We start from the raw sequence: 25,618 nt of genomic DNA on the forward strand, positions 1-25,618 counted from the left end.
TCTGCAAATTTTGGCCACTAAAGTCAGCAGTGGTTAAATAAGAATTGTCATTTATTTTTAAATCACTTGCACTTGCTATACTGAAGAATGACTGGCTAGCAAACACCAATCATGTGTTACAAGAGGGGTTCTCAAATCTGGTACATATAAAAATCATATTAGGGTACAATAAAAAGTAAACTCCTGGTCTAAACTATAGAAAATATGATATAAATCATTTTCCGTTAGGAAACCAAAAAGCTACTTTGAAAGGGAATGCTTTATGTTATCTGTCTACAATTGTTCCTCTTGAACCCATCCTATGCAAGTTTTATCTCCAGTATGCATTGGAAATGCTTTTGTCAAGGCTGAGGATTACTCCTCTCTTGCTAAATTCAAAGCTTCAATGTCATCTTACTTGTTCCCACCAGCATGGAGAGTTGAGTACTTCGACCTCTTTACAATTCCTTTACACCTGGTTTCCTGGTTATCAAAGTCTTTTAGTTTTCTTTGCCTTGCTAGGTCCTACATATGGATTTGATTCTTTCTCATCTCCAGGTGGGGAGTGCCACAGCATTCAGTTCTTGGACAAATTTTCAAAACTTTGATCTTGACTATTTCTTTCTGTTTAATGGCTTTAAATACCATGCGACAACTCTCAAATTCATATCCTCTGCTCAGACCTCTCTTCTGAACATCAGGATGTATAATTCAGTTCAGCACTTCACTTGTATATCTGATAGCTCAAAACACCCAAAGTTCAAAACTGATTTTAGATCTTCCTCTACCAAATCTGTTCCTCCACAAGTCAATAAATGCCTTGTTGTTGTTCAGGCTCAAAACTTTGAAGTTATTTTTAAGCCCCCTTTCTCATATTCTATCAATTAATCTTTTAAATTCTGTCAGCTCTACATTCATAATATATACCGAGTCTAACCACTACTCATAACGTTTTCTACTGCAAATTCTGGTCTGAGCCACCACTGCCCTCACTTTATTAATAATATAGATAGCTCTACCTATTTCCACCCCTGTCCATTATAATGTAATAATACTTTAAACACAGCAGTCAAATTCAATCGATTATGTTTGAACTCCACCTCCCCCCCTCCATTCTTTTCAGTCTCGATTCAGCTACACTGCCTTTCTTGTTATGTCTTGAACTTCAACGGGTAACTCTGCTGTTCACAAATCTTGGCATTTTTTCTTGTCTCTTCCTTGAATATCTGTATGATTCACTTCACTATCTTCTTCAGAGCTTCTTTTTCATATTGTCTTCTTAGTGAGACCTTTCCCAAATACCTTATTTAAATTGAACTTCCTATCCCCACCATGGGAGACATCCCATGATGTTCATCATCTGACACACTATATATTTTATTTATTTGCTTACTGTCTATCCTTACCAGAGGAATGTGATTCCTATGATGTCAGGGATTTAATCCACTGATGTATTATTAGTGTCTAGAATGGTGTCTGGAATATAGTAGAGATTAACAAATATTTGTTGAATGAATGAATGAAGAGCAGATTCTGGAATCCATGTTTTTTTAAAATCAAGTACCGCAAATGATTCTGAAGCTGGTTGTCCTAGAATGGCATTTTGCTAATGAACACATGTGAACATTAAACTTGAGTGCACAGTTTGACTTGGGCTTCCAAGGAAAAGTCAGAGGATAGGGTGAAGGGTACCTTGAAACTCCCTAAGTTATATGCAAAAAAAGCAATACATGTATGAATGGAAGATAAGTCACAGTTTTCATAACATTTCAAAGTAGTTAGCGACACGAAAGAAAGTAAAAATCTCTAACTTGGTGATAACATCACAGATAATATATTTGTACCCTTAGGCCCACAATTCTCCCAAGCATCAGTCAGTTCACTCGCTCAGTCATGTTCAACTCTTTGCGACCCCATGGACTGCAGCATGCCAGGCCCCCCTATCCCTAACCAAATTGTCCCAGAATTTACCCAAACTGATGTCCATCGAGTCGGTGATGCCATCTAGCCATCTCATCCTCTGTCATCCCCTTCTCCTCCTGCCTTCAATCTTTCCCAGCATCAGGGTTTTTTCCAATGAGTCAGCTCTTCACATCAGGTGGCCAAAGTATTGGAGTGTCAGCTTCAACATCAGTCCTTCCAATGAATATTCAGGACTGATCTCCTTTAGGATGGACTGGTTGGATCTCCTTGCTGTCTAAGGGACTCTCAGGAGTCTTCTCCAACACCACAGTTCAAAAGCATCAATTCTTTGGCGTTTAGCTTTCTTTATAGTCCAACTCTCACATGCATACATGACTACTGGAAAGACCATAGCCTTGACCAGACAGAACTTTGTTGGCAAAGTAATGTCTCTGCTTTTTAATATGCTGTCTAGATCAGTCATAACTTTCCTTCCAAGGGGTAAGTGTCTTTTAATTTCATGGCTGCAGTCATCATCTGCAGTGATTTTGGAGCCCCCCAAAATAGTCAGCCACTGTTTCCCCATCTATTTGCCATGAAGTGATGGGACTGGATGCCATGATCTCCCAAGTATATTATACACAAAAAATAAGGGCTATATATAACTCCCATTGACATTGGACATAGCACAATGAGAATCACTTTAAAAGTACATATTCAACAAATTTACTATCAAAATGATTCAAATACTGAAGCTTATAATCACAAATTACACATATTTCATGTAGATTTATTCAAAAATTTTATGCCTTTATATTTTTCAAAGTAACTAGAATTTTACAAAAACGAAACAAAAAACAAATGAGACTAAAACTGTAGCAAAAAAGCTTAACTAAAATACACATTTAAATTTACTCTGTTTTTATGATATTTGAAATGTATACTCCAATTAGCCAAAAGATATCCAAAGGTGGCTCTCCTGGTAGCTCTGCTGGTAAAGAATCTGCCTGCAATACAGGAGATCCTGGTTCAATTCCTGGGTCAAGAAGATGCCCTGGAGAAGGGATAGGCTACCCACTCCAGTATTCTTGGGCTTCCTTGGTGGCTCAGCTGGTAAAGAAGCTGCCTGCAATGAGGGAGACCTGGGTTCGATCCCTGGGTTGGGAAGATCCCCTGGGGGAGGGAAAGGCTACCCACACCAGTATTCTTTCTGCCCTGGAGACTTCCAAGAACTGTATAGTCCATGGGGTTGCAAATAATCTGACACGACTTTCCCTTTTCACTTTCGTCCAAAGAAAGTATGAGCATTAACCATATAAAACCTAGTCCATCATGGCAAGAAAAGAAGCTAATATTATCTCTTTTTAGGAAAAAAAAAAAATCTCTCTCTCTATATATACACAGATATATATGTTTTGGGAAGTAATTTATTTTATATAATTTCATTAAGCTGGGAGAAAAGTTTTTAAGACTAGTACAGAATATCTTTCACTTAGATCACCCAATTGTTTACATTTTATCAATCTACTTACATATGCCTGACTTCTTAGTATACAATATGTTAACTGCATTTTTGTCAGTACTAATTTAAGTCACTCTGCTCTCTTATCCTTTCATTAAGCATTTTCCAAGATGAAGGACAATCTCATGGACAATGGTTATTAAAATCAGGAAATTTAACACTTATAAAAGAGTACTATTTGATCCACAGTCCCAATAAATTCTATAAATGGCCCAATGATGTCCTTGGTAGTTCCTCATAACTTAAAAAGCAAACATTATTTAGTTGTCAGGTCTTTTCAGCCTTTAATCCAGACAGTCTTTGCTATTAGTGTTTCTGGACACTTGACATTTCAGGTTGTATTTGTCTGATGCTTCCTTATGATTAGGTTCAGATTGTGAGATGCTTGCCTTTCTTACTTCAACTCATTAGGAGGCACATTATTAGCTGGTCCCATTACTGGTTGTATTAGGTTTGACAACTTGGTTAAGGTGGTATCAGACAGGTTTCTCCATTACTAGCTTACTCTTTTTCCTTTTAAACTTAATCTATAATTTGAGGGGAGATATTTAGATACTGATGCAAACATCCCGCTCTTCACCAAATTTTTTACCCACCAGTTTTAAACCCCATGAATGATTTCTAACTTTATTGTTATTTCTCCACTTCTCTACTTATTAGTCAGAACTCTACTGTAAGAAGCTTTCTCTATACTTCCATTGTTTATTTCATTGTATGCTTCAGTAGGGAGCCATGAATTCTTACTTTTCAATAGGTTACCTATGAATACCATATTTTGATAGTCAAATTGTCCCTGATACAGACAGTAGGAACACTTTCAAGCTGGCTTCTGAATCTTTCTGACATGTGCTTGTGATTCTTTATTTTCTGGCACAACAAGAAGGCCGAGCTTCATGTAGGCTTTTCCCTGACCCAGCCCAAGCTTCAGCCCTGTGAGACCTGAAGGCTCTTTAGAATCCAAACTCAGGCACTACAGGTGCTCCCTGTTATTGACACATTGTTGCTTTTAGGTTCTTTCAATACAGAGATATGGGTATTATGTTTTATGTGCATGTGTACACAAATCTATGTGTATACAATGCATGCACATAAATACATGCATTTATTGTCTATACACATTATTTACATATATAACTATTTATATACATATATCTACTTTGCCTTATTTGTATAATATATTTAAAAGCATGAGTTAATATGGACATCACCAATTCGAATTCAACACTATAACACAATCTAGTCTTCTCCTATCCCCTAATGTACCTTCCTTTCCCAGAAGAAACCTGGCTCCCTCAATATATTTACTCAATTGCACAATTCTCAAATACAGAGTAAGTAGTTTTAGAATTGCCAACCAAATACTATCAAGAAAAACCAAACCTACTAATAATAGTTCAATATTCAGCACTTTTTTGGTGTGGTAAAACTGATATACCTTGCTATGTACAAATCTTAAGTGTATAGTCTGATGAGTTTTGACAAAAAGATTCAAAGTGTAAAACGTATTATTATCAAAACACAACATTTCTACTTTTCTAGAAAGTTCTTTTATATCCCTTTCCAGATTAATTTCCCCTTGCCACACACCAAAATACTAATTTTCTTCACTAGAATAAAATTACCTATTGTAATACTTTATATAAAGGGAACCATATAGTTTGTATTCTGTTTTTTTTTGCTCAGTATAACATCTACAAAATTGAAGCATGTTTTAGGATGTATCAGGAGCACCTTTTTAAACCTTAATAACAGCACAATTTATTTATCAGTTCCTCTGCTGGTGGACACGTGGACTGTTTCCAGCTTTGGGCTATTATGAATAAAGTTCCTATGCGCACTCTTGAACAAGTCTTTTCTGGACATGTTTTCATTTCTCTTGGATAAACACCAAGGAATGGCTGGATAAAAGGTAGGTGGATGTTTAACTTTATAAAAATCAGCCAAATCTTTTCCCAAAGTGGTTATTACATCTAACATGTTCACCAAGCAATGTATGAAAGCTCTTGTTTGCACATCCTAGCCAATATTTGAGATGTGGCCAGTCTTTACTCATTTTAGTTAATCTTACTGTTTTTAAACTATTTATCCACCAATGACTGAGAGGAGCATGTTAAAATCTCCAACTATAATTATGATTTTTCATATATTTTCTGTATTTCTAGAACTTTTTTTTTCATAAAGTCTTCCTAGATACATAGACCTTTATAACTGGCATCTTCTTAATGAACTGTAACAACTGATGAACAAAATGTCCCATTTTACCTCTGGTAAAACACCTTAAAATTTATCTTATCTAGTATAATATGACCACTTCCAATCTTTCTAACAGTATATTTACACTGATTATTTTTTCATCATTTCATTTTCAAAATGAGGATGTCTCTTATAAATAGTATAAAGTTAAGGCTTGCTCTTTTATAAATCTCTACTTTTAATTTGGAGTGTTATTCTACTTATATTTATAGTATGTACTCATATAGCTGTATATAGGCTTAAAATTTGTCATTTGTTTTATATTAGTCCTATCTATTGGTTTCTATTCCCTTTCTCTGCTCTCTTTTGGGTTTACCAAATAGATATATATATATATATATATATATATATTTACAATAACTTTTACTTAAACAGGCATATATTTAAAGAAATGAAGAAAAAATATATAGATTTAAGTCTATCAATATTATACACCATATCATTATACTTTATTCCTTCCTATAAATTCAAGTTGTCATCTAGAATCATTTTCTTTCATCCTGAAAAGCTTCCTTTCTGCTGTTCTTTAGTTCTTTATTGCAGAACTTCTAGTCATGAATTAATTGATTTAAAAATGCCTTTTACCTTCATTATTTGAAGGTATTACCTTTATTATTTGCTTTGCTCTACAGAGAATTCTGAGTTGTCAGGGTTTTTTGCTCATTTGTTTTTTCTTTCAATATTTTCAGTTCAGTTCAGTCACTCAGTCATGTTTGACTCTTTGTGACCCTGTGGACTGCAGCACGCCAGGCTTCCCTGTCCATCACCAACTCCCGGAGCTTATTCAAACTCATGACCAACGGGTCAATGATGTCGTCCAACCATCTCACCCTCTGTCATCCGCTTCTCCTCCCGCCTTCAATATTTCCCAGCATCAGGATCTTTTCCAATGAGTTAGTTCTTTGCATCAGGTGGCCAAAGTATACTTAGTACTTTAAATATGCCAATTTCATTATCTTCTTGCCAGAATGTTTAAAAAAAATGAGAAATCAACCATCTTTCAAAGCACTGTTACCTTGTATGTAATGTGTTGTTTCCCAAGACTGCTCCTCTTTCTCAAGAAAGATAAGATTTCTTTATTCCATCACTGATCTCTACTGGTTGGACCATGATGCTCTCGGGTATGGTTTCTTTGTATTTATTTTGGTAGAGATTCACTGAGCTTCTTGGATCCGTAACTATTTTTTCACCCAGTTTAGAAAGTCTATGGCCATTATTTCTTCAACACTTTCTTTCTAGTCTGTTTCAGAACTCCAACTGTACACGTTGGACCTCCAAATATAAAGTAATAATACATAATGCTTATTTCTGAATAAATATACCTTAATATATAAGACTGAGTAGATAAGGATATTCTTTCTAAATAGAGGACACTAGCATTATCCACCAACTAAGAAAAGCAAAAACTAATGTTTGTTGAGCATTTTCTATATGCTAGGTACTTTGTTAAAGGCTTTACATGAATTTTCTCATTTAAAATCCAGACACCTTCATGAAGCAGGCACTATACTTTTTATCTTACAGATGTGGGAACAGGTTTACATAACTCAAATAAATTACTCAAAGTCACATAGTTACAAAGTGGCATATGGAATTTTGAGGTCAATGCCTGTAGTACTCTTATCCACATTATACTAACACTGCATGCAAAACTCCTCCATTCACTTACAGTTAATTGAAGAGCAGATACAAGCCACTGTTCTTGGCAATTATTATGCAGACGTGAATAAAAGAGAAATTTCCACTCTAGCAAGAGAAACAATACTAACCCTCATATATCTATTTATTATTATAATTACTAAGAATGAGACTTTTAGTGTACAGTGAGAGTATGAAAACCTAAGGTATGGTATATGTACAAAACACATGATTTGGGGACTTCTCTGCCGGGAGAAATATCAATAACCTAAGATACGCAGATGACAACATCCTTATGGCAGAAAGTGAAGAGGAACTAAAAAGCCTCTTGATGAAAGTGAAAGAGGAGAGTGAAAAAGCTGGCTTAAAACTTAACATTCAGAAAACTAAGATCATGGCATCTGGTCCCATCACCTCACGGGAAACAGATGGGTAGACAGTGGAAACAGCGTCAGATTTTTATTTTTTGGGCTCCAAAAATCACTGCAGATGGTGACTGCAGCCATGAAATTAAAAGATGCTTACTGCTTGGAAGGAAAGTTATGACCAACCTAGATAGCATATTAAAAAGCAGAGACATTCCTTTGCCAACAAAGGTCTGTCTGGTCAAGGCTACGGTTTTTCCAGTGGTCATGTGTGGATGTGAGAGCTGGACTGTGAAGAAAGCTGAGTGCCGAAAAATTGATGCTTTTGAACTGTGGTGTTGGAGAAGACTCTTGAGAGTCCCTTGGACTGCAGGGAGATCCAACCAGTCCATCCTGAAGGAGATAGGTCCTGGGTGTTCACTGGAGGGACTGATGTTGAAGCTGAAACTCCAGTACTTTGGCCACCTCATGCGAAGAGTTGACTCATTGGAAAAGACCCTGATGCTGGGAAGGATTGGGGGCAGGAGGAGAAGGGGACGACAGAGGATGAGATGGTTGGATGGCATCATCGACTCGATGGGCATGAGTCTGAGTGAACTCCGGGAGTTTGTGATGGACAGGGAGGCCTGGCCGGCTGTGATTCATGGGGTCGCAAAGAGTCGGACACGACTGAGCGACTGAACTAACTAACTAACTAACTAACTGGTGGTCCAGTGATTAAGAATCTGCCTGCCAATGCAGGGGACACAGGTTTGATCCTTGGCCTGGAAAGATACATATCAGTTCAGTATCAGTTCAGTTGCTCAGTCATGTTAAACTCTTTGCGACCCATGGACTGCAGCACACCAGGCGTCCCTGTCCATCAACAATTCCTGGAGTTTACTCAAACTCATGTCCACTGAGTCGGTGATGCCATTGAACCATCTCATCCTCTGTCATCCCCTTCTCTTCCTTCCTTCAATCTTTCCCAGCATCAGAGTCTTTCCAAATGAGTCAGTTCTTCACATCAGGTAGCCAAAGTATTGGAGTTTCAGCTTCAGCATCAGTCCTTCCAATGGACACTCAGGACTGATCTCCTTTAGGATGGACTGGCTGTACCTCCGTGCAGTCCAAGGGACTCTCAAGAGTCTTCTCCAACACCACAGTTCAAAAACATCAGTTCTTCGGTGCTCAGCTTTCTTTAGAGTCCAACTCTCACATCCATACACGACTATTGAAGAACCATAGCTTTGACTAGATGGACCTTTGTTGGCAAAGGAATGTCTCTGCTTTTTAATATGCTGTCTAGGTTGGTCATAACTTTTCTTCCAAGGAGTAAACCTCTTTTAATTTAATGGTTTCAATCACCATCTGCAGTGATTTTGGAGCCCCCCAAAATAAAGTCTGTCATATGCCACAAAGATCTGTCATATGAAGATCTATAGGCCACAGGTCAACTAAGCCCATGTACCACAACTTCTGAGCCCAAGTGCCTAGAGCCTATGCTATGTAGCAAGACAAGAAGGCTCTGCCACGAGAAGCCCAGCATGGCAAAGAGTAACCCTACCTCACCTGGAAGCACAGAAAGCCTGAATGCAGCAATGAAGACCCAACACAGCCAATAAAAACAAAAAAAGAAAAACACATCATTTTGTAAGGAGATGCCTTTCTCCTGATCTACCATGGTTTTCCAGGCTAGCAATAAGATGCTGCTTAATTCCAAACTTTCCAGTGCAAATGAATACCTTAAACAGACCATCTCCTCTGAAGCCAGCTATTCATGTACATGATCGTTCCAGTTATGCTGCAGCTCTGTTTTTTAAGTAGGAAGAGTTCCAGATTGAGATATAAACAGGATTCTCTGGGAGCTCCAATAGAGGAATGTTACATTAGCGCCAATCAAAACATGGTCTGAGAACCAGGGTTGGCTCGCAAACTGTTTACCAGTTTTGTGACAAGATAGTACAGAAATTGAGAGCATTTAGCAGACAAAACAAATCTGGCTTGGATTTTATATGTCTTCTTCAAGTCTTATTTTTCTAGATAATCATTACTTGTAATTTACAAAACAATCAGTCTGCAACAGAAGGGCTCTGACAACTACCTTTCTGTTCTTTTAGAAATTTTCAGAGCTGATAAGAAAAAGAAAATACTATTTTATACACTTAAAAAAGATAATTAAAATAATTAAAGATAGCATTAAAAACTTAATGATAATTAAATCATTATCTTGATTATAAAGATGACAAAATTAAAAGATTATTTTAAAATATACAAATAAAAATTATAAGGTAATGTTTCTCAAACAGCATTATCTGAGAAGCAAGAGAAACAAACCTTTTTGAAGAGTTTCAGTTTTATCAAAAAACTATGGGATACTATACAGTTAATAACCACTACATTTCCTTTATAAATGAACAAGTAAGATACAGCAAGTCCTGAAATCTACCTACAGGAGTATATATTTAAAAAAGAAAAATCTGCCTACCTGAAATCCTTAAACTCACTCTTTTCTCACCTTTGTGTTTCCTATCTTTGTCTCTGCTAGTATTTTAAAGTACAGAATGAACTGAAGCGGAAGTTGAAAGAAGGGAATGAGTTACAACAGTTATGAGTAACCAGTTATACCCAGTTTTTAAAACATCTCATGTGATTAATAGTTATTCTGAAATAAGAAATGTTCCAATAATTTGCATCTTGATTTAGGCAGTGAGTGCTTAAATCATAAGTCAATAAATACAAGCCTCAGATTTCCTCAGACAACAATGAGAACCTACAACAGAGAGTAAATGCCACTGACTACCTTATTTATCTGTTTTTGTAGCAGCTGCTAAAGTGGAGCACTGTTTAAAACTATAACACTTTAAATCATGATTTTGAAAAAGCTATTCCCTCAGTGATAATGATAGAGATGCCATTTCTAGAAATGAAAAATGATGGAACAAAACAACATTAAAAGTAAGAGAAAATAGAATTTGAAACCAGGCTGATCAAACTGGGTGGCTAGGGGATTATGTTATTGACGCATGGACAATCTTGCTAGTATTTTAGTTTCCTTGTCCGCTGCCTTTATTTAGTCAACCTTCAATCATGGTCAAAAACCCATTTACTAGTCATGTAAGGATAAGATCGCTGTGTAATAATAGGATATGAGAAATGTCAGTACTGTATGCCAAACAAATTATAATTTTTGATATACACAGCTTTCACTGGATACACAAATTTCGCATGCTATAACAAACATATGTATGGCAGTGAAAATGACCTACTTATACTACACATTAATTGTGTGTACATTCCTTTTCTAATTTAAAATGCAGGATTTTTTTACATGAAGACCCAAAGAATAAATCTCAGCCTGATAAAGTAGCTTCAGGGACTTACTTTCCATGCCATCCCTACAATGCCTAATTTTCTCCATACTATTTCAGACCTGATTTCTGATCCTCCTGATTTCTTGATGCTTTAACCACCAAAACAGATGTTGATTTCCTACTTCAGTGCATATGCAAGGCAAAAAAATTATGTATTTCATGTTTATACTACATATATTCTTCAGTATCCTCAGTATCTAAACAAATCTCCCCCAACTCCTCTTGAAGTCCTATCATTTGTCCTATTAGGTAGTCTTGGCTTTAGCTACTATGTTCAAGTAACTAAGGAAGCTGTTCCCTATTCAGGGTTCTTCAGTTCAGTGCAGATGCTCAGTCCTGTCAGATTCTTTGTGACCCCATGGACTGTAGTACACAAGGCTTCCCTGTCCATCACCAACACCTGGAGTTTGTTCAAATTCATGTCCATTGAGTCAGGGATGTCATCCAACCACCTCATCCTCTGTCATCCCCTTCTCTTCCTGCCTTCAATCTTTCCCAGCATCAGGGTCTTTCCAAATGAGTCAGTTCTTCACATCAGGTGGCCAAAGTATTGGAGTTTCAGCTTCAATATCAGTCCTTCCAATGAATATTCAGGAGTGATTTCCTTTAGGATGGACTGCATGGATCTCCTTGCTGTCCAAGGGACTCTCAAGAGTCTTCTCCAACACCACAGTTCAAAAGCATCAGTTTTTCAGTGCTCAGCTTTCTTTAGAGTCCAACTCTCACATCCATACATGACTACTAGAAAAACCATAGCTTTGACTAGATGGACCTTTGTTGGCAAAGCAATGTCTCTGCTTTTTAATATGCTGTCTAGGTTGGTCATAACTTTTCTTCCAAGGAGTAAGCATCTTTTAATTTCATGGCTGCAGTCACCATCTGCAGTGATTTTGGAGGCCCCCCACCCCCCCCCAAAAAAAGTCAGCCACTGTTTGCTTTGTTTCCCCATCTAATTGCCATGATGTGATGGGACCAGATGCCATGATCTAGTTTACCGAATATTGAGTTTTAAGCCAACTTTTTCACCTCCTCTTTCACTTTCATCAAGAGGCTCCTTAGTTCTTCATTTTCTGCCATTAGGGTCGTGTCATCTGCATATCTGAGGTTATTGATATTTCTCCCGGCAATCTTGATGCCAGCTTATGCTTCATCCAGCCTGGCATTTCTCATGATGTACTCTGCATATAAGTTAAATAAGCAGGTTGACAATATACTCTTGACATACTCTTTTTCTGATTTGGAACCACTCTGTTGTTCCATGTCCGGTTCTAACTGTCACTTCTTGACCTGCATACAAATTTCTCAGGAGGCAGGTCAGGTGGTGTGGTATTCCCATCTCCTTCAGAATTTTCCACAGTTTACTGTGATCCACAGAGTCAAAGGCTTTGGCATAGTCAATAAAGCAGAAGTAGATGTTTTTCTGGAACTCCCTTGATTTTTTGATGATCCAAAGGATGTTGGCAATTTGATCTCTGGTTCCTCTGCCTTTTCTAAATCCAGCTTGAACATCTGGAAGTTCACGGTTCATATACTATTGAAGCCTGGCATGGAGAATTTTGAGCACTACCTTGCTAGCATGTGAGATGAGTGCAATTGTGTGGTAGTTTGAGCATTCTTTGGCATTGCCTTTCATTGGGATTGGAATGAAAACTGACCTTTTCCAGTCCTGTGGCCACTGCTGAGTTGTCCAAATTTGGCATATTGAGGGCAGCACTTTCACAGCATCATCTTTTAGGATTTGAAAGAGCTCAACTGGAATTCCATCACCTTCATAGCTTTGTTCGTAGCGATGCTTCCTAAGGCTCACTTGACCTTGCATTCTAGGATGTCTGGCTCTAGTACCTAAATGTAAACTTACATTCTTTTTTCTTTTGAAATACAGATGTATTACATGCTAAATAGAGATATTTATATGTCCCTTAAGTAAAACAAAAACAAAACAAAATACCCATTACTCATTTAAGATTTATGAACATTTTGTTCTTTTTCCTGTATCTGTTACTTTACCTATTGTCTGGGTACCCCACTGTTGACAGTTATAACTTCATGGAACTGTGTGCGTGCTTCTGAGATATGTGGGCAAAAGCAGCTCCTCCAAGTAAGAAGTAGGAGATGCTTCTCAGAAGGAAGAGACACTCAGAAGGATATGGCAAACCGATCTGCTACTTTGCCTCATTATGACATTCTCTTCTGACATCTGACATTTCCATCATCTTCTCTAATTGTGTTTCTTTATTCACTTCTTACTCTAGTCTTTTACATGCAGGTGTTTATCAGGATGTTTATCTAACCATATTCTCTTTCAAAACTATCTTCTTAACCTGAGAGTTTGTCTACTTTCTTAACTCGAACTTTCACCTCTATTTTGCATATTTCTTGTCTTTTGGCTTCCAAGAGTCTTGTGGCAATTTATTTTTGATTGGTATACCTGCACTTCAAATTTTAATTCTAAGTTTAAACATAATAAAATTCCTCAGGTCAAAGACAACCCACTTTGTAGGAGGTTTCACAGTAATAATCAACTAGTTCTTTTGCTCAAAGTATAGCTCTTTATTCAAAAAAGTCCTCTTACTGAAGATCCCAGTCTTTTTATCATCTGTCTAATCTGGCTTTTGACTTACTTTTCAGGTCTCTTTTTCTCCTTCACCCACCTAGTACTCTCTAAAAAAAATGCCATGGACAGAGAAGCCTGCTGGTCTACAGTCCATGGGGTCACAAAAGAGTTGGACATGACTGAGCAACTAAACAACAACGCATACTAGTAAAACAGGAAAAAAAATCTAGGTAAATAGTGACAGAAGATGGGAGCAGATATGGAGCCAAACAGTGGATTTACAGAACCTTTAAATATAAGTGAGAAGCGTCTCTGATTTTCACACTCCAAGTCTCAGTTTTCTCTTATATTCAGTACTTCCCTATTTCAAGAAAATCTGAGAGAAGTGGCCTTTGATGGGCATTGCCCCATATCCTAGAGGGCGTTTGGAAATATCTGCTGGTGGTTTCCAGTCATCTGACTGATGGAAGAATGCTCTGCGGGCAAGGGCCAGGGACGCTTGATGCTTTGAAATAAAAGGAACAGTCACACTCAGTAAATGGTGTCCCTCATTTAGCAGTTTTGAACTGTACTGCCCATTTCTGCCAACTCAAAAACTTAGCTTATGATCATCAACCCTAGAGCTTCACTTCATTTTACATATAAACAAAGAATATTTTGCACAGTTTTGATATATTGTTTTATGAAAATGTAAGCTATCTCATAGATTGTTTTGTTTGGAACTCTACTCTGAACAGCTAACCATTTTGAAAAAAATCATTTTTCATAGAAAGCAATCTCTCCAGAGATTTCAAATCACTAATAAGACATTCCTCTATCAGTCTCACTTGTAACTCCCTTTTCTTCTTTCTCTTTCTAAAGCAATCTCTCTCCTCTCAGAAAACAATTTTTCCATATGAATGGTAAATCTCACTACAGTGAAAACAGCACTGAACTGATGGCAATAAGTTCATCACTTTGCCTCAGTTTGCTCACACATAAAACGAATATGTGCTCAACTTATTTCAGAGTGGTTCTGAGAAAGAAACTGATAAAATGGATAGGAACCACCTCGTAAAAATATCAAGTTGTATATGCATTTTACAATAGAAACAAATCTCTAACAATAGTATTTTTGGCAAGACACAAAATAGGAAAAAAAAGAAAATAAAACAGTCCTAAAAAGTTTGTGCCTCCAGTAATGCTTACCAAATAACAATCAATAAATTTAACAGCACCAAGGATCAGTAATACTGAAAAACTCAATAAAATAAAACTATGAACCTGGGGTTCAGAGACCAATATAGTAGCTATGCACTCACTAAAGTGTTAAACACATTCTGGATTTAAAGACTCTACTACAAAAAAAGAACACCTATTGTTAAAAAATAATTTCACCTTTTGTTTTTAACTTTTTAAAATGTAGATAGTAGACAATTCAAAATTACACGTTTTGCTTTTACTACATTTCTGATGGACAAGGGCGCTAAATAAACAATGCAATAACAAACCTAATAAAAAGCAACAATACTGATCTCTAGCTAATAAGGCAATAAAGAATATACACTCACTTCATCAGTGAGTTCTCCAAACACTGTTATGACATCTATTAAAAGACTTGCAGTATAGAAGGACTTGATCATGTTCCTGGAAGAGAAAAGAGAGTTCATTTAATTTAAATGAAAAATGTAAGATGCAGAATTAGTCATGTAGCTACAAGAAGAAAACTTCCAATGTTTTAAAAAGCACTCTGAAGTTCATGTTTTCAATAAAATCAGATTTTAGGAACACAATGGAGCCCCTTCTGTAATCTGTATTAGGAGGAAGTGACAACACATATTACAGGTGAATATGGTACAACAAGGTTTTCACAATATGCTTTTCATTTTAGAAGATGTAGTGACAATACTATCTGAATTGATATTATGTTACGTGTATTTCTTTGTATTTAAGTTTTACTATAATGACAAATCATCTGAGTAGGTGGGGTTGGAAATTTTTAAAATCAGTATCACTGAACAAGGATACTTTGGTTGACAGTAAAAGGCTATGGTTTCTCCAGTGGTCATGTATGGATGTGAGAGCTGGACTGAGAAGAAAGCTGAGCATCCTAAAGGAGATCAGTGCTGGGTGTTCATTGGAAGGACTGATGCTGAAGCTGAAACTCCAATACTTTAGCCACCTCACGCGAAGAGGTGACTCATTGGAAAAGACCCTGATGCTGGGAGGGATTGGGGGCAGGGGGAGAAGGGGATGACAGAAGATGAGATGGCTGGATGGCATCACCGACTCGATGGACATGAGTTTGGGTAAACTCTGGAGGTTGGTGATGGACAGGGAGGCCTGGCGTGCTACAATTCATGGGGTCGCAAAGAGTCGGACACGACTGAGTGACTGAACTGAACTGAACTTAGATTTTATTAACTGCTAAAGAATGGCTAGTGAGTGTATTTACTGAGAAAATGAATCTGCTCTGGGTACTTGTCTTTCAGCCATGTTATCTAAAAAGTCAGGATCACTCTTGTAACCCAGATTTATTCTAAGATTCCAAAAAAAAAACCCACCACTTAAATCATTAACAGGAAGACTAAAACTTATTAAGAAAAAAGCTGGAATAATTCTGGTTATACAGCAATAAAACTTGTCATTTTTATTTGATCTTTCTTTACTTACTTGTGAAATCTCCCAGCACGATCTTCATTATCTGCATATAAAAACATTTTCAAAGCATAATTCTCCAAATGTGCAGAACCAACTATTTCTTGAGTAATAGCTTCATTATCACCCAACTGTTTCTTAAGCTAAAATGAAATGAGATATAGAACTTAGGATTCTGGACTCAGAAGCTTATACCAAGAACAAAAAGTCCTAATAATCAAATCCAATGTTTAAAAAAATTTGAAGAAAGATACTCATGATAACCTGAAAGTATAATTTAGTTCTAAATATCAAAACATGTGCGAGCATGCTTGGGTGTGTTCGCCTCTTTGCTATCCTATGGACTACAGCCCACCAGGCTCCTCTATCTGTGGGATTCTCCAGGCAAGAATACTGGAGTGTGTTGCTATTTCCTCCTCCACGGGATCTTCCTGACGGAGGGATAAAACCCGGGTCTCCTGTGTCTCCTGCACTGGCAGGTGGGTTCTTAACCATTGAGTCACCTGGGGAGCCCAAATATCAAAATAATAAAGAGCAAAAAAAAGAGAACGTGCCCAACTATCTGTGTAAAGCATCAGATAAATACTTCAAATGTGCGAAGAAAGATGGAGTTAAGAAATTCTTTCCTAGCCATATAATTTAAATTTTAAATTTACTCCTATTTCAATATCTCCTATCAAATATAGAAAAATACAATGAGAAGGATCATTATATCCTATAAAGTATCTCTCAGAGCACACTGTTAAATTTAGCCAAATACACACCTCAAATCAACACAATTTACACCCATGTAAATTTCCAGTCAGTACATCCCTTCCCTACACACAGAAAAACTTAAAAGTATTTTAAAAACAAATTAAAATCCTACATTTTACTGACACTGTCATATTGGAATAAAGTGACCTTCCAGAATATTAGATCTGAGTATCACAGTATTGTTTAAAAACTGTTTTCAAAGAATATTATAAAGTAAAGAATTAAATTTAGAAAAAGCCACAGAATTTTCCATAAAATTGGCAAAGTCAATATTCTCATAATTAAGACCCAGAAGAGACTGAGTATTGGAATTTAAGGACATCTGGGCATCCTTACCCCGAACAAAAACAGAAAAAAAAAGTCCCACGTGTAACACTAGTTTACTGTATCCACACTGTGAAGTAATTTAATTGGAGAGGCAATTTATTTCTGGAAAAATTTAGTGGGAGTATGACATTTAATCTCATCCTCAACATAAACTATCTGGCAGCAAAAACATAATATACCTGAAGTTTTCCAACTATAAATATAAACATTATAACACAAGTAGATATGTTCTCACTATGGAATAAACTTCCTTGTTATTTAATGCAGATAATAAAAAATTCCTGGTAAGTCCCTTTATAAATGTGATTTTACATTTTGTGTATTATAAAGAACCATTTAAGTTTTGTCTTATCCATAAGCTATTGTTATTTCACCTATTATTGTTAAGCTGTAAAATTAATAGAGATTTATTCTATATTAATGTCTGTAAGAGATGGTATTTTACAAAGTATTGCTACCTGTCAGACACATTCGTCCACCTCCTAACCTCACTCTCCAAAAGAGTACTCAAACTTTTCCTGCATTCACAGAAGCAGCGTTAGAAGCAGAAGGCCAGACAGGCTCCAAGGGCAGCTGAGTGGTCATCAGTGGTGCCGCCAGGCCTACCTTGGGTGGATAACAGCAGAAGATGACAGGGTTCCGGCTCAGAAGGTCAGACACCCATACAAGGTTAGAGAGAACACTCTTATCCATGGCTGCTTCATACAACTAAGACTTTGATCTGAATAACTTTCAACATTTATAAGGTTCTGGACTGACTGGTATAAGTGTTCTGATTTTTAATGTAAGTTTTAAGTTTTGTTTCTCTAAACAAAAATAATGCAACTGGTCAAATAAATATTTAGGTTTCTAATTCTCTTATTAGTCACTCAGTCACGTCTGACTCTTTGTGACCCCATGGACTGTGGCCCGCCAGGCTCCCCTGTCCAAAGGATTCTCCAGGCAAGAATACTGGAGAGGGTTGCTATGCCCTCCTCCAACCCAGGGAGGAGATGAAGTAATGAGTAGACCTTGACACTGTTAAAAAAGAAACTGGGAGGCATAGGGTGGAGCCCCTATTACTAAGTGAGGTTACTATAGTTTAGCATTGCCTTCCTGATAATATTGATACCCAATCAAAGCCATTCAGTTTTCCCTAGATTGGTGCTTCCACACAAGCTGTGATGTTACATCATAGTTCAGGATGATTCACTAGTCACTTACCACATTTCTGTCAGCAGAGGAGAATGCCTGGACCATAAGAGTATCCTGTCATAGGACTAAGAGTGGGAGGAAGAGACAATAGCAAACTTCCCTCGTTGTCTTTTTCATTAAATAAATAGCCCATTTCTTTTCTTTTTTTTGCTGTGCCTTGTGGCATGTGGGATCTCAGTTCCCTCACCAGGGATCAAACCCACCCGCCATGCAGTAGAAGAGCAGAGTCTTAACCACTTGTCTGCCAGGGAGGTCTCCCATTTCATTATTATAAGAGCTATTTAAGAATTTCTAAATCAATCATCCCTGTGAGTACATGAAGGAAGGTTAGAAATGATTCGTTACTTATGAAAGAATGATTCAAAGATCATCTACAGTAACCTGGAACAAGAAATAATGTATAAACAAAGACACTGAAACCGACTTTTACTTACAACTCCCTAAGCAGTATAATGTAAATGTAAAAAAAAAAAACTGTCTAATTTTTCCTCAGCTATAGTAACACTGCTGATGGACACCAACAGTAAGAGCTACAATAACACACACACACAAATGAAATAAAATGGTATTATAAACATCAATCAGAAAAAAGTTCGGTGTTCAACTTACAGCTTCTAACTGATCCATTAGCCTTGATAGAAATTTACGACATTCAGGAGTTTTACTATCAATCTTCATTCCAGTTTGCATTGCATACAATCGACCTATAAAGAAAAATACAATGATATGAATAATTCCCAGGACTGAATGTTTAAAATATATTTTGTCTCTAATAAATAATTTAAAATCTAAGTGAATTTAGAAATAAAACTTTGATTTACTATGGATCTGAGTCACAAATATAAAAAACACAAAAACACTATCCAAAAAATACAGGATTCATGATGATGATAAATTTCTATGAAGGAAGGCCTTCTCTTTTGACATTATATTTAAAATAAAAGGACTAGTCTGAGGCTGTCAAAAGGACCTGCAATTTAAATTTAGTAGGTAAGTGAGGGCATTAGGAAAAACAACCTTGTGTATAGGAGCACTTGCCAAGGGCTAGATACGTGATAACTGATAAAATACACAATATGCATTGGGAAAGGGGAAATGCCACTTGAGCTGAGGTTAATGGGGAGAATTGTTTTGGTCATTTTTATGTATACACGTAAAAATAAACATACTGAAGGAGGAAACAGACAGAACAGCCTCCATCTGGAAAGCAGGACTCCATCTTGGGCCAGACTGTGGACTCTGAGCTCTATGCCCAGTATCTATGCAAACATACCAACTGGAAAACCAGGTCCCCGGAAGAGCCCCAGGGCTCATACCTAGACTCTCTGTCTCCTAAAAGAATACCCTAATTATCTGTGTAACCAAATAGAATCATAAATTCTATCACGCTTATTGGCGTATGACCACAGGCCTATTGGTAACTGTCCACTGTTAACTACCTAGGCTTAAGGCACACGAATCATGGGCTAACTTTGATTGTATCTTTCTTTTCCTTTGTTTAGGCTTGTTTCAGAGAATTTGGGAAGGTGGGTTTGAGTACATACATTTAGGGTATATAAGGTTTTCACAAAAACTGGTTGGGGGTCCTTGGCTAAGAGGAGACTCTGCCTTGGGCCCGCCGGTGTAATAAACTGCACTCCACTCTCTGCATTGTCCTTCTGAGTGAGTTTGTTTCCTGAAAGTGTGGCTACAACAATACCATCTCTTAAAAAAATTAATAAAAATGTTACAGATAAGGCCGAAGCTAAAAACTTCTCTGAAACCACAACCCTCAACAGCTTTCTCAGTGATGAGAGTTGTGAAGTTCGGTGGTAATTGTTACCACCGGTGCGTACACATACTGCTTGTAATTTTCCTCTTCGTTTCAACAATATGCTCTGAAGATCTGCGTAGCCCTACGGGGCTCCACAGTATGGACACGACATTTAACTTAAGCACAGCTAGGGAGTTCTCAGATTTTCCAGATCACAAGCCATGCTGCACTACCAGACCTTCTTGAGCGCACACTCCAGAGTTCCCGTGGGAGACACCAGGGAGAACCGCTGGCTGGAAGTATGTGCACCTTTCTCATTTGAAGAGCTACTCTTCCACTGTCCTTCAAAACAAATCACCACTATGCAGTTACAGTTGCAACACATGCAAGCAGCCATTTTCCCCAAACTCACAGAAAACTGACATTAAATTAAAAACCGGCATTAAACGTATCAATCTCAGGGCTGTGTTATCTCACTTTTGATTTTGCATTTTCACTACTCAAAAGGTCTGAGAGATGTACTGAAGACCTCTATATCCTCTTTCATGAACGCAGAATAGCTATCAAAACAAAAAATTCGTCAAATTTTCTGTTTGGTCGCTTGCTTTTTAACAAACTGCCTTGTGGCAGTTCTTTATACAGTAGGAAAGAGGGCTACCCTGTCCCCCCACACCCCCAAGCGGAACCTTGTGAACACTATCGCCTTTCCTGCTCTATTCTGTTCTCCTCGGCAGGGAATCATCTTCAACCTATTTCTTCTCAGATTCTGCAACTCCAACTTAAACTCCATGATAATGGCAATTGTAGTCTACTTGGTTTGCTGATAGATCCTTGACATCTGCGATAGTGCTTGGCCTTCGAAAAACATTTTCTGAATAGATAAAATACATGAATGAAAGAACAGCTCATTCTGCCTGACGACTTTAAATGCCACTTTTGTCATACATTATCATATATTAAATTTTCATGGGACAAAAGGCCCCAACTCTGTATATTGTCTATCTTATTTTGTTACTTGTTAGTCTACTGTCTATCACAGCTTTATTTACTACAGCTTTAGAACTTACGATTTCCAATTCATACCTTCTTTAAAGATGTGTTAATATACAAATAATATAATCATGTATTCTGCGTGTGTTTAAATTCAATAGCTGTGTCTGAAGGAACTACTTTTAAAAAGGCTTAGGCTTTTAGGGTTATCTCACAGAGCTTGAAGTTGCATTTATTAATGTATTTATTTCTGTACCAAATTTAGGGATTTGATTCATCCAGTTATCAATGAGAAACAAAAATGGAGTTTCTTAAAGACCTGTACTGATTTACACTGACTCGCAATGTAAAAAGCACGATACTTTCATTTTTACTGTACAATATCCAGCACTGGATATTAATTTGACCAAAAAAAAATCTAATTTGGAAGAAAAAATAAAAATCCACTTATTATATTCATTGCTTTGATCACAATGTGACAAAATTTTCTTTTTCTCTTTCTTTTAACCAGTCATATTTCAAAACATATCCAGGTCGTTTGAGAACTAGGTTTGAATCACCTCTCCCCATGTCTTGCCTTTTAAAAGCATGGCTGATCACCCTCCCCTTTTTAAACCAGTCATCTCTTGAGTTGTTCAAGCTTCATGTCTATTTTAGTCAGCTCTTCTTTTTTTATAACTGTGACAGAACTCCCCAACACATCCTCTTAGTGAGTTGTTCAGGTCTTTTCTTCCAGCATTTTTGCTGTATTTCTTTTATTAAAAGTACATCACATGAGCTCTTTGGAAAATAAACATTTTGGATGCAAGTATTATGCCATCTTTCAATTTTTGAATGTTGTTTTAAAATACAGAAACTTAAAATATTTATGTACCCCAAGTGATTTTTCTATCAATTCTAAGCTTGGAAAGTTCTTTATCTCCAAGAAACTGGAAATTCAGTTACATGATTTTACCAGTTTTTCAAATTTAACTCTTTAATAACTTGCATCTACCTCAGTTACTGGTATCTGTCCCAAATGCAAGTGGTAAAAAATCCTTTCCTTCTCTAACGATTTGTGGTTCGTCTTTAGTTATGTTTTTACTTTTTATATGTCTTGGCTATTTGACTTTACTGAGATTACAGATCAAATGTCTTCTCACACGATAATACCTATAACTGATAATATGTTTTTTCTTCCTTGAAATTTAATCTTAGTATGTCTTAAAGTATTATCAAATTTTTCTGAAGACTTTTAAGTGTTCTTCCTCTTATTTTCAAAGGGAAGGCTTTTAGCTGAGTGTAGGGATCAATTCTGTGCCAGACTGCTTCTATTTCTCCTAACAGTTCTCACCCTAAGCTTTACTGAGGCTGCAGACTTTGAGACTCGTAAGAGTTCAGGGAATGGCTAAAGTGTGGGAAGAAAATATTAGCATTTTATTGATATGTTTATTTCATCCTTTATACTTTTCTCTTATATGCTTCCCTGGTAGCTCAGTAGGTAAAGAATCTGCCTGCAGTGCAGGAGTCCAGGGTTTGATCCCCGGGTTGGGAAGATCCCCTGGAGAAGGAAATGACAAACCATTCCAGTATCTTTTGCTTGGAAAATCCCATCAACAGAAGAACCTGGCAGGCTGCAGTCATGGGGTGGCAAAGAGTCAGGCACATGTAGTATTTTTATAATATATATATTTAAATATATTGTATGTAGTACATCAATACAGAAAAATTATTTATAAAGTTACATAATATTGGAGACTCATGTTTCATTATTTTCAACTTGAGGGTAGATAAGCAAAAGGTTAAGCATCACTGCTCACTGCATCCTTACACCTCTCAACTGTAAACTATACTTTTTGCCCCAACCACGTCCACATTTCTCCACATAGCCATACTCCTTCTACCGTACTCCCTGGAACTATTGTTGAAACAACAGTTGAAACAATTCTGAAGAATCAGCAAACTGTCTTACCTCTCCTTAGGTTCCTTCTTCCCACCTGAATGCCACTTAAGAAATCATATTCTTTGTAGTTCTCTCAAGTAATGAGTTTTAATTCTCCTACATTCCTTCCAGTATTTAAAAGAATTAAGAGGTGGCAAGTATGACTGGCTTTCTTTTTGCATCCCACTGTTACAGTATTCTCTCAAGGCTTTCTAACACACTGGTCTAGAGCTCATCCATTCTCTTCCACTGGACTGTTACGCTTGCAATTGCTCATGGACCTCAGGGTCTTTCCTTATCTTTCCACCATCTTAAAAATTTCGCTGTTCACATGGATAATTAACACTTGGACAGAGACAGCTAGCAGCCTACCTGCATCCCTTCTCCCTGTCTCCTTTACTAACAAGAATCCTATATTACTAGGGAGTTGTAATATAGCTAGCCAAAACAGTACATTTTCCAGTATTCCTCAAAGCAAAATATGGCAATGCTAAGATAAATATCATATAACCAGAAATGGTTGAGAGAGACTTCTGGAAGGACTGTAAAACGGAGATGACGGCAGGGGAAAGGAAATGACTCATTCCCCTTTCTCCTCCCTGTTGCCTAGGACAGAAATGGGATGACTGAAACTCGAGTAGGTAGCTTGGACCACAAGGCGACTTTGATAATCATGTGCTGGTTTATAGATTTGCAATCAGAAAGAGCCTGACTCCCTGACTTCATAGAATTGGTACTGGGTACTGCCGATATCAGACTTTCTTTTAAATGAGGAAATAAATCCTTATTTCACTTATGCATTGTAATTCTGAATTTTCTGCAATAAGAAAGCAGATCTATTTCTAATGCTGTGCTCTCAATTCTTATCAACACTGATCTCCATAACTGTACGGACCCTCCCTTATATGCCAGTAACCTCATAACTAAATTACCATTTCAAACTGCTGTACTGCTAATATCAGTATATCATGTACTCACTCTAAACTGCTTTTCTTCCAACTTTACACTCTGTTTGTTACAATAGGCTTCCAGTTCATTGGTGTCTCTCTACTACTTCATTAGAATCAGTCTTTTCTCCTTTAACTTCCTTCTGTAACTAGTTTTGATTTTATGATAGATTTTTCTAGGACTTTATTGCCCTATCTCTAAACCCTTTTTATTACATTCCTCTGGCAAACACACTCATATATAAGCCCAACAATCCTCTCTCCCTGCATCCACATACCAGCAACACAGACCACAGACAGATGAGCATCACTATAAATATTAGAATTATCAACCTCAAATGAGCTTAATACTTTTTCATATTGAATATTATTTATTTGAGCAAGTAAAATACACTTTCCATCACTACAAACTGAGCAAGCTGCAGTTTTTTAAACACATATTTTTATGACATGCCAACATTTTATGTCCTGTGTGAAACATCTGGTTTGAAACTAATCTTAAAGCTCTCTGTTTTGTTTCCCATATTCTTTCTTGTTTTGGCATTCTCTGAAGACATTTTATATTAATTGTGTCAAGATTGATTTCCTTATCTTCTCAACCTCTCAAATGACTCAAGCATATTTGAAACATATCTCAAGCATATTTCAAGCAAAACCTCGCTCAAACATACAAACAGAAAATTAAACAGACACTAGTTACTTATTTACTGTCAATATATACTATTAGTCAACCCAGTAATACAACGTGAGGAAATAGAGGAGTTAGCTTCATTTCCCTGGGAGGTCTTTCTCCTTATTTTATTATCAAGTGGACAGTATATGAATCCTACCATCTATGGAGCGTAGTGAGCTACTTAATAGAGCATCCTTGGGAATAAATGGCTATCCAACAAAGGTGAAAGTCCATTAAGCAAACACACAGAAAACTAATCAGATAACTGTTATCAAGAGAAAGTTATTTATTCCTGTGTAGAAAGTACAATTTTGTTTCTGATTTGTTACTTTTAACTACTTCCACCATCGCTCATAATAAAAATAGAGATTATCTGTATCTCCTTTGAAAGAGAATCAGATTTATTCCCAATTCACTACCATCACAATCATCATCAATTTCCCTCACAACACAAATATAATATAAGCTTCTTACCCTCTAAAAGCTAACCTTAATACAAGTGGCTGATACTTGAAATACAGTGCAATGACAACATAGTTTAATGGTTCCTCTTACATGCATTTTTTTCTTGGCTTACATGCATATTCAGTCTTTGCAATTACAAGGACACTGTTACAAAGTAATACCTTTAACTGAAGGACTAGAAAGAATCATCTCAAAATTGAAAAGATTTAAGTACAAATTTGCCTAGCTTCTGTATTTCTGAGTATCTTACATGGTTTACAATTTGTAAGCTGTATAACAAGACACATTTTCTAATATTAATACAGTGAAAAGATGTTAAATCTACTTATGAAAATTTATACACCAAAAGATCTTTTAGTCATACGGATGGGAAAAAGGACTACTTTCAT

General features: G+C 36.8%; 1 protein-coding gene across 3 annotated transcripts in view; it reads right to left on the reverse strand.

Annotated features, from left to right (window-relative positions):
- Window positions 1-25,618, reverse strand: part of VTA1 (vesicle trafficking 1) — a 68,302-nt gene that overhangs the window by 29,212 nt on the left and 13,472 nt on the right. For all 3 annotated transcript variants that reach the window (XM_065931252.1, XM_065931251.1, XM_065931253.1), the window contains 3 exons: window positions 19,090-19,184; window positions 16,219-16,346; window positions 15,117-15,192 (listed from right to left, as the gene is read on the reverse strand). In XM_065931252.1, coding sequence (XP_065787324.1) covers window positions 15,117-15,192; window positions 16,219-16,346; window positions 19,090-19,184 — 299 coding nt within the window. The remainder of the gene's footprint in view (window positions 1-15,116; window positions 15,193-16,218; window positions 16,347-19,089; window positions 19,185-25,618) is intronic.

The sequence above is a fragment of the Muntiacus reevesi genome, chromosome 3 (assembly GCF_963930625.1).
Source record: "Muntiacus reevesi chromosome 3, mMunRee1.1, whole genome shotgun sequence".
Classification (NCBI taxonomy): domain Eukaryota; kingdom Metazoa; phylum Chordata; class Mammalia; order Artiodactyla; family Cervidae; genus Muntiacus; species Muntiacus reevesi.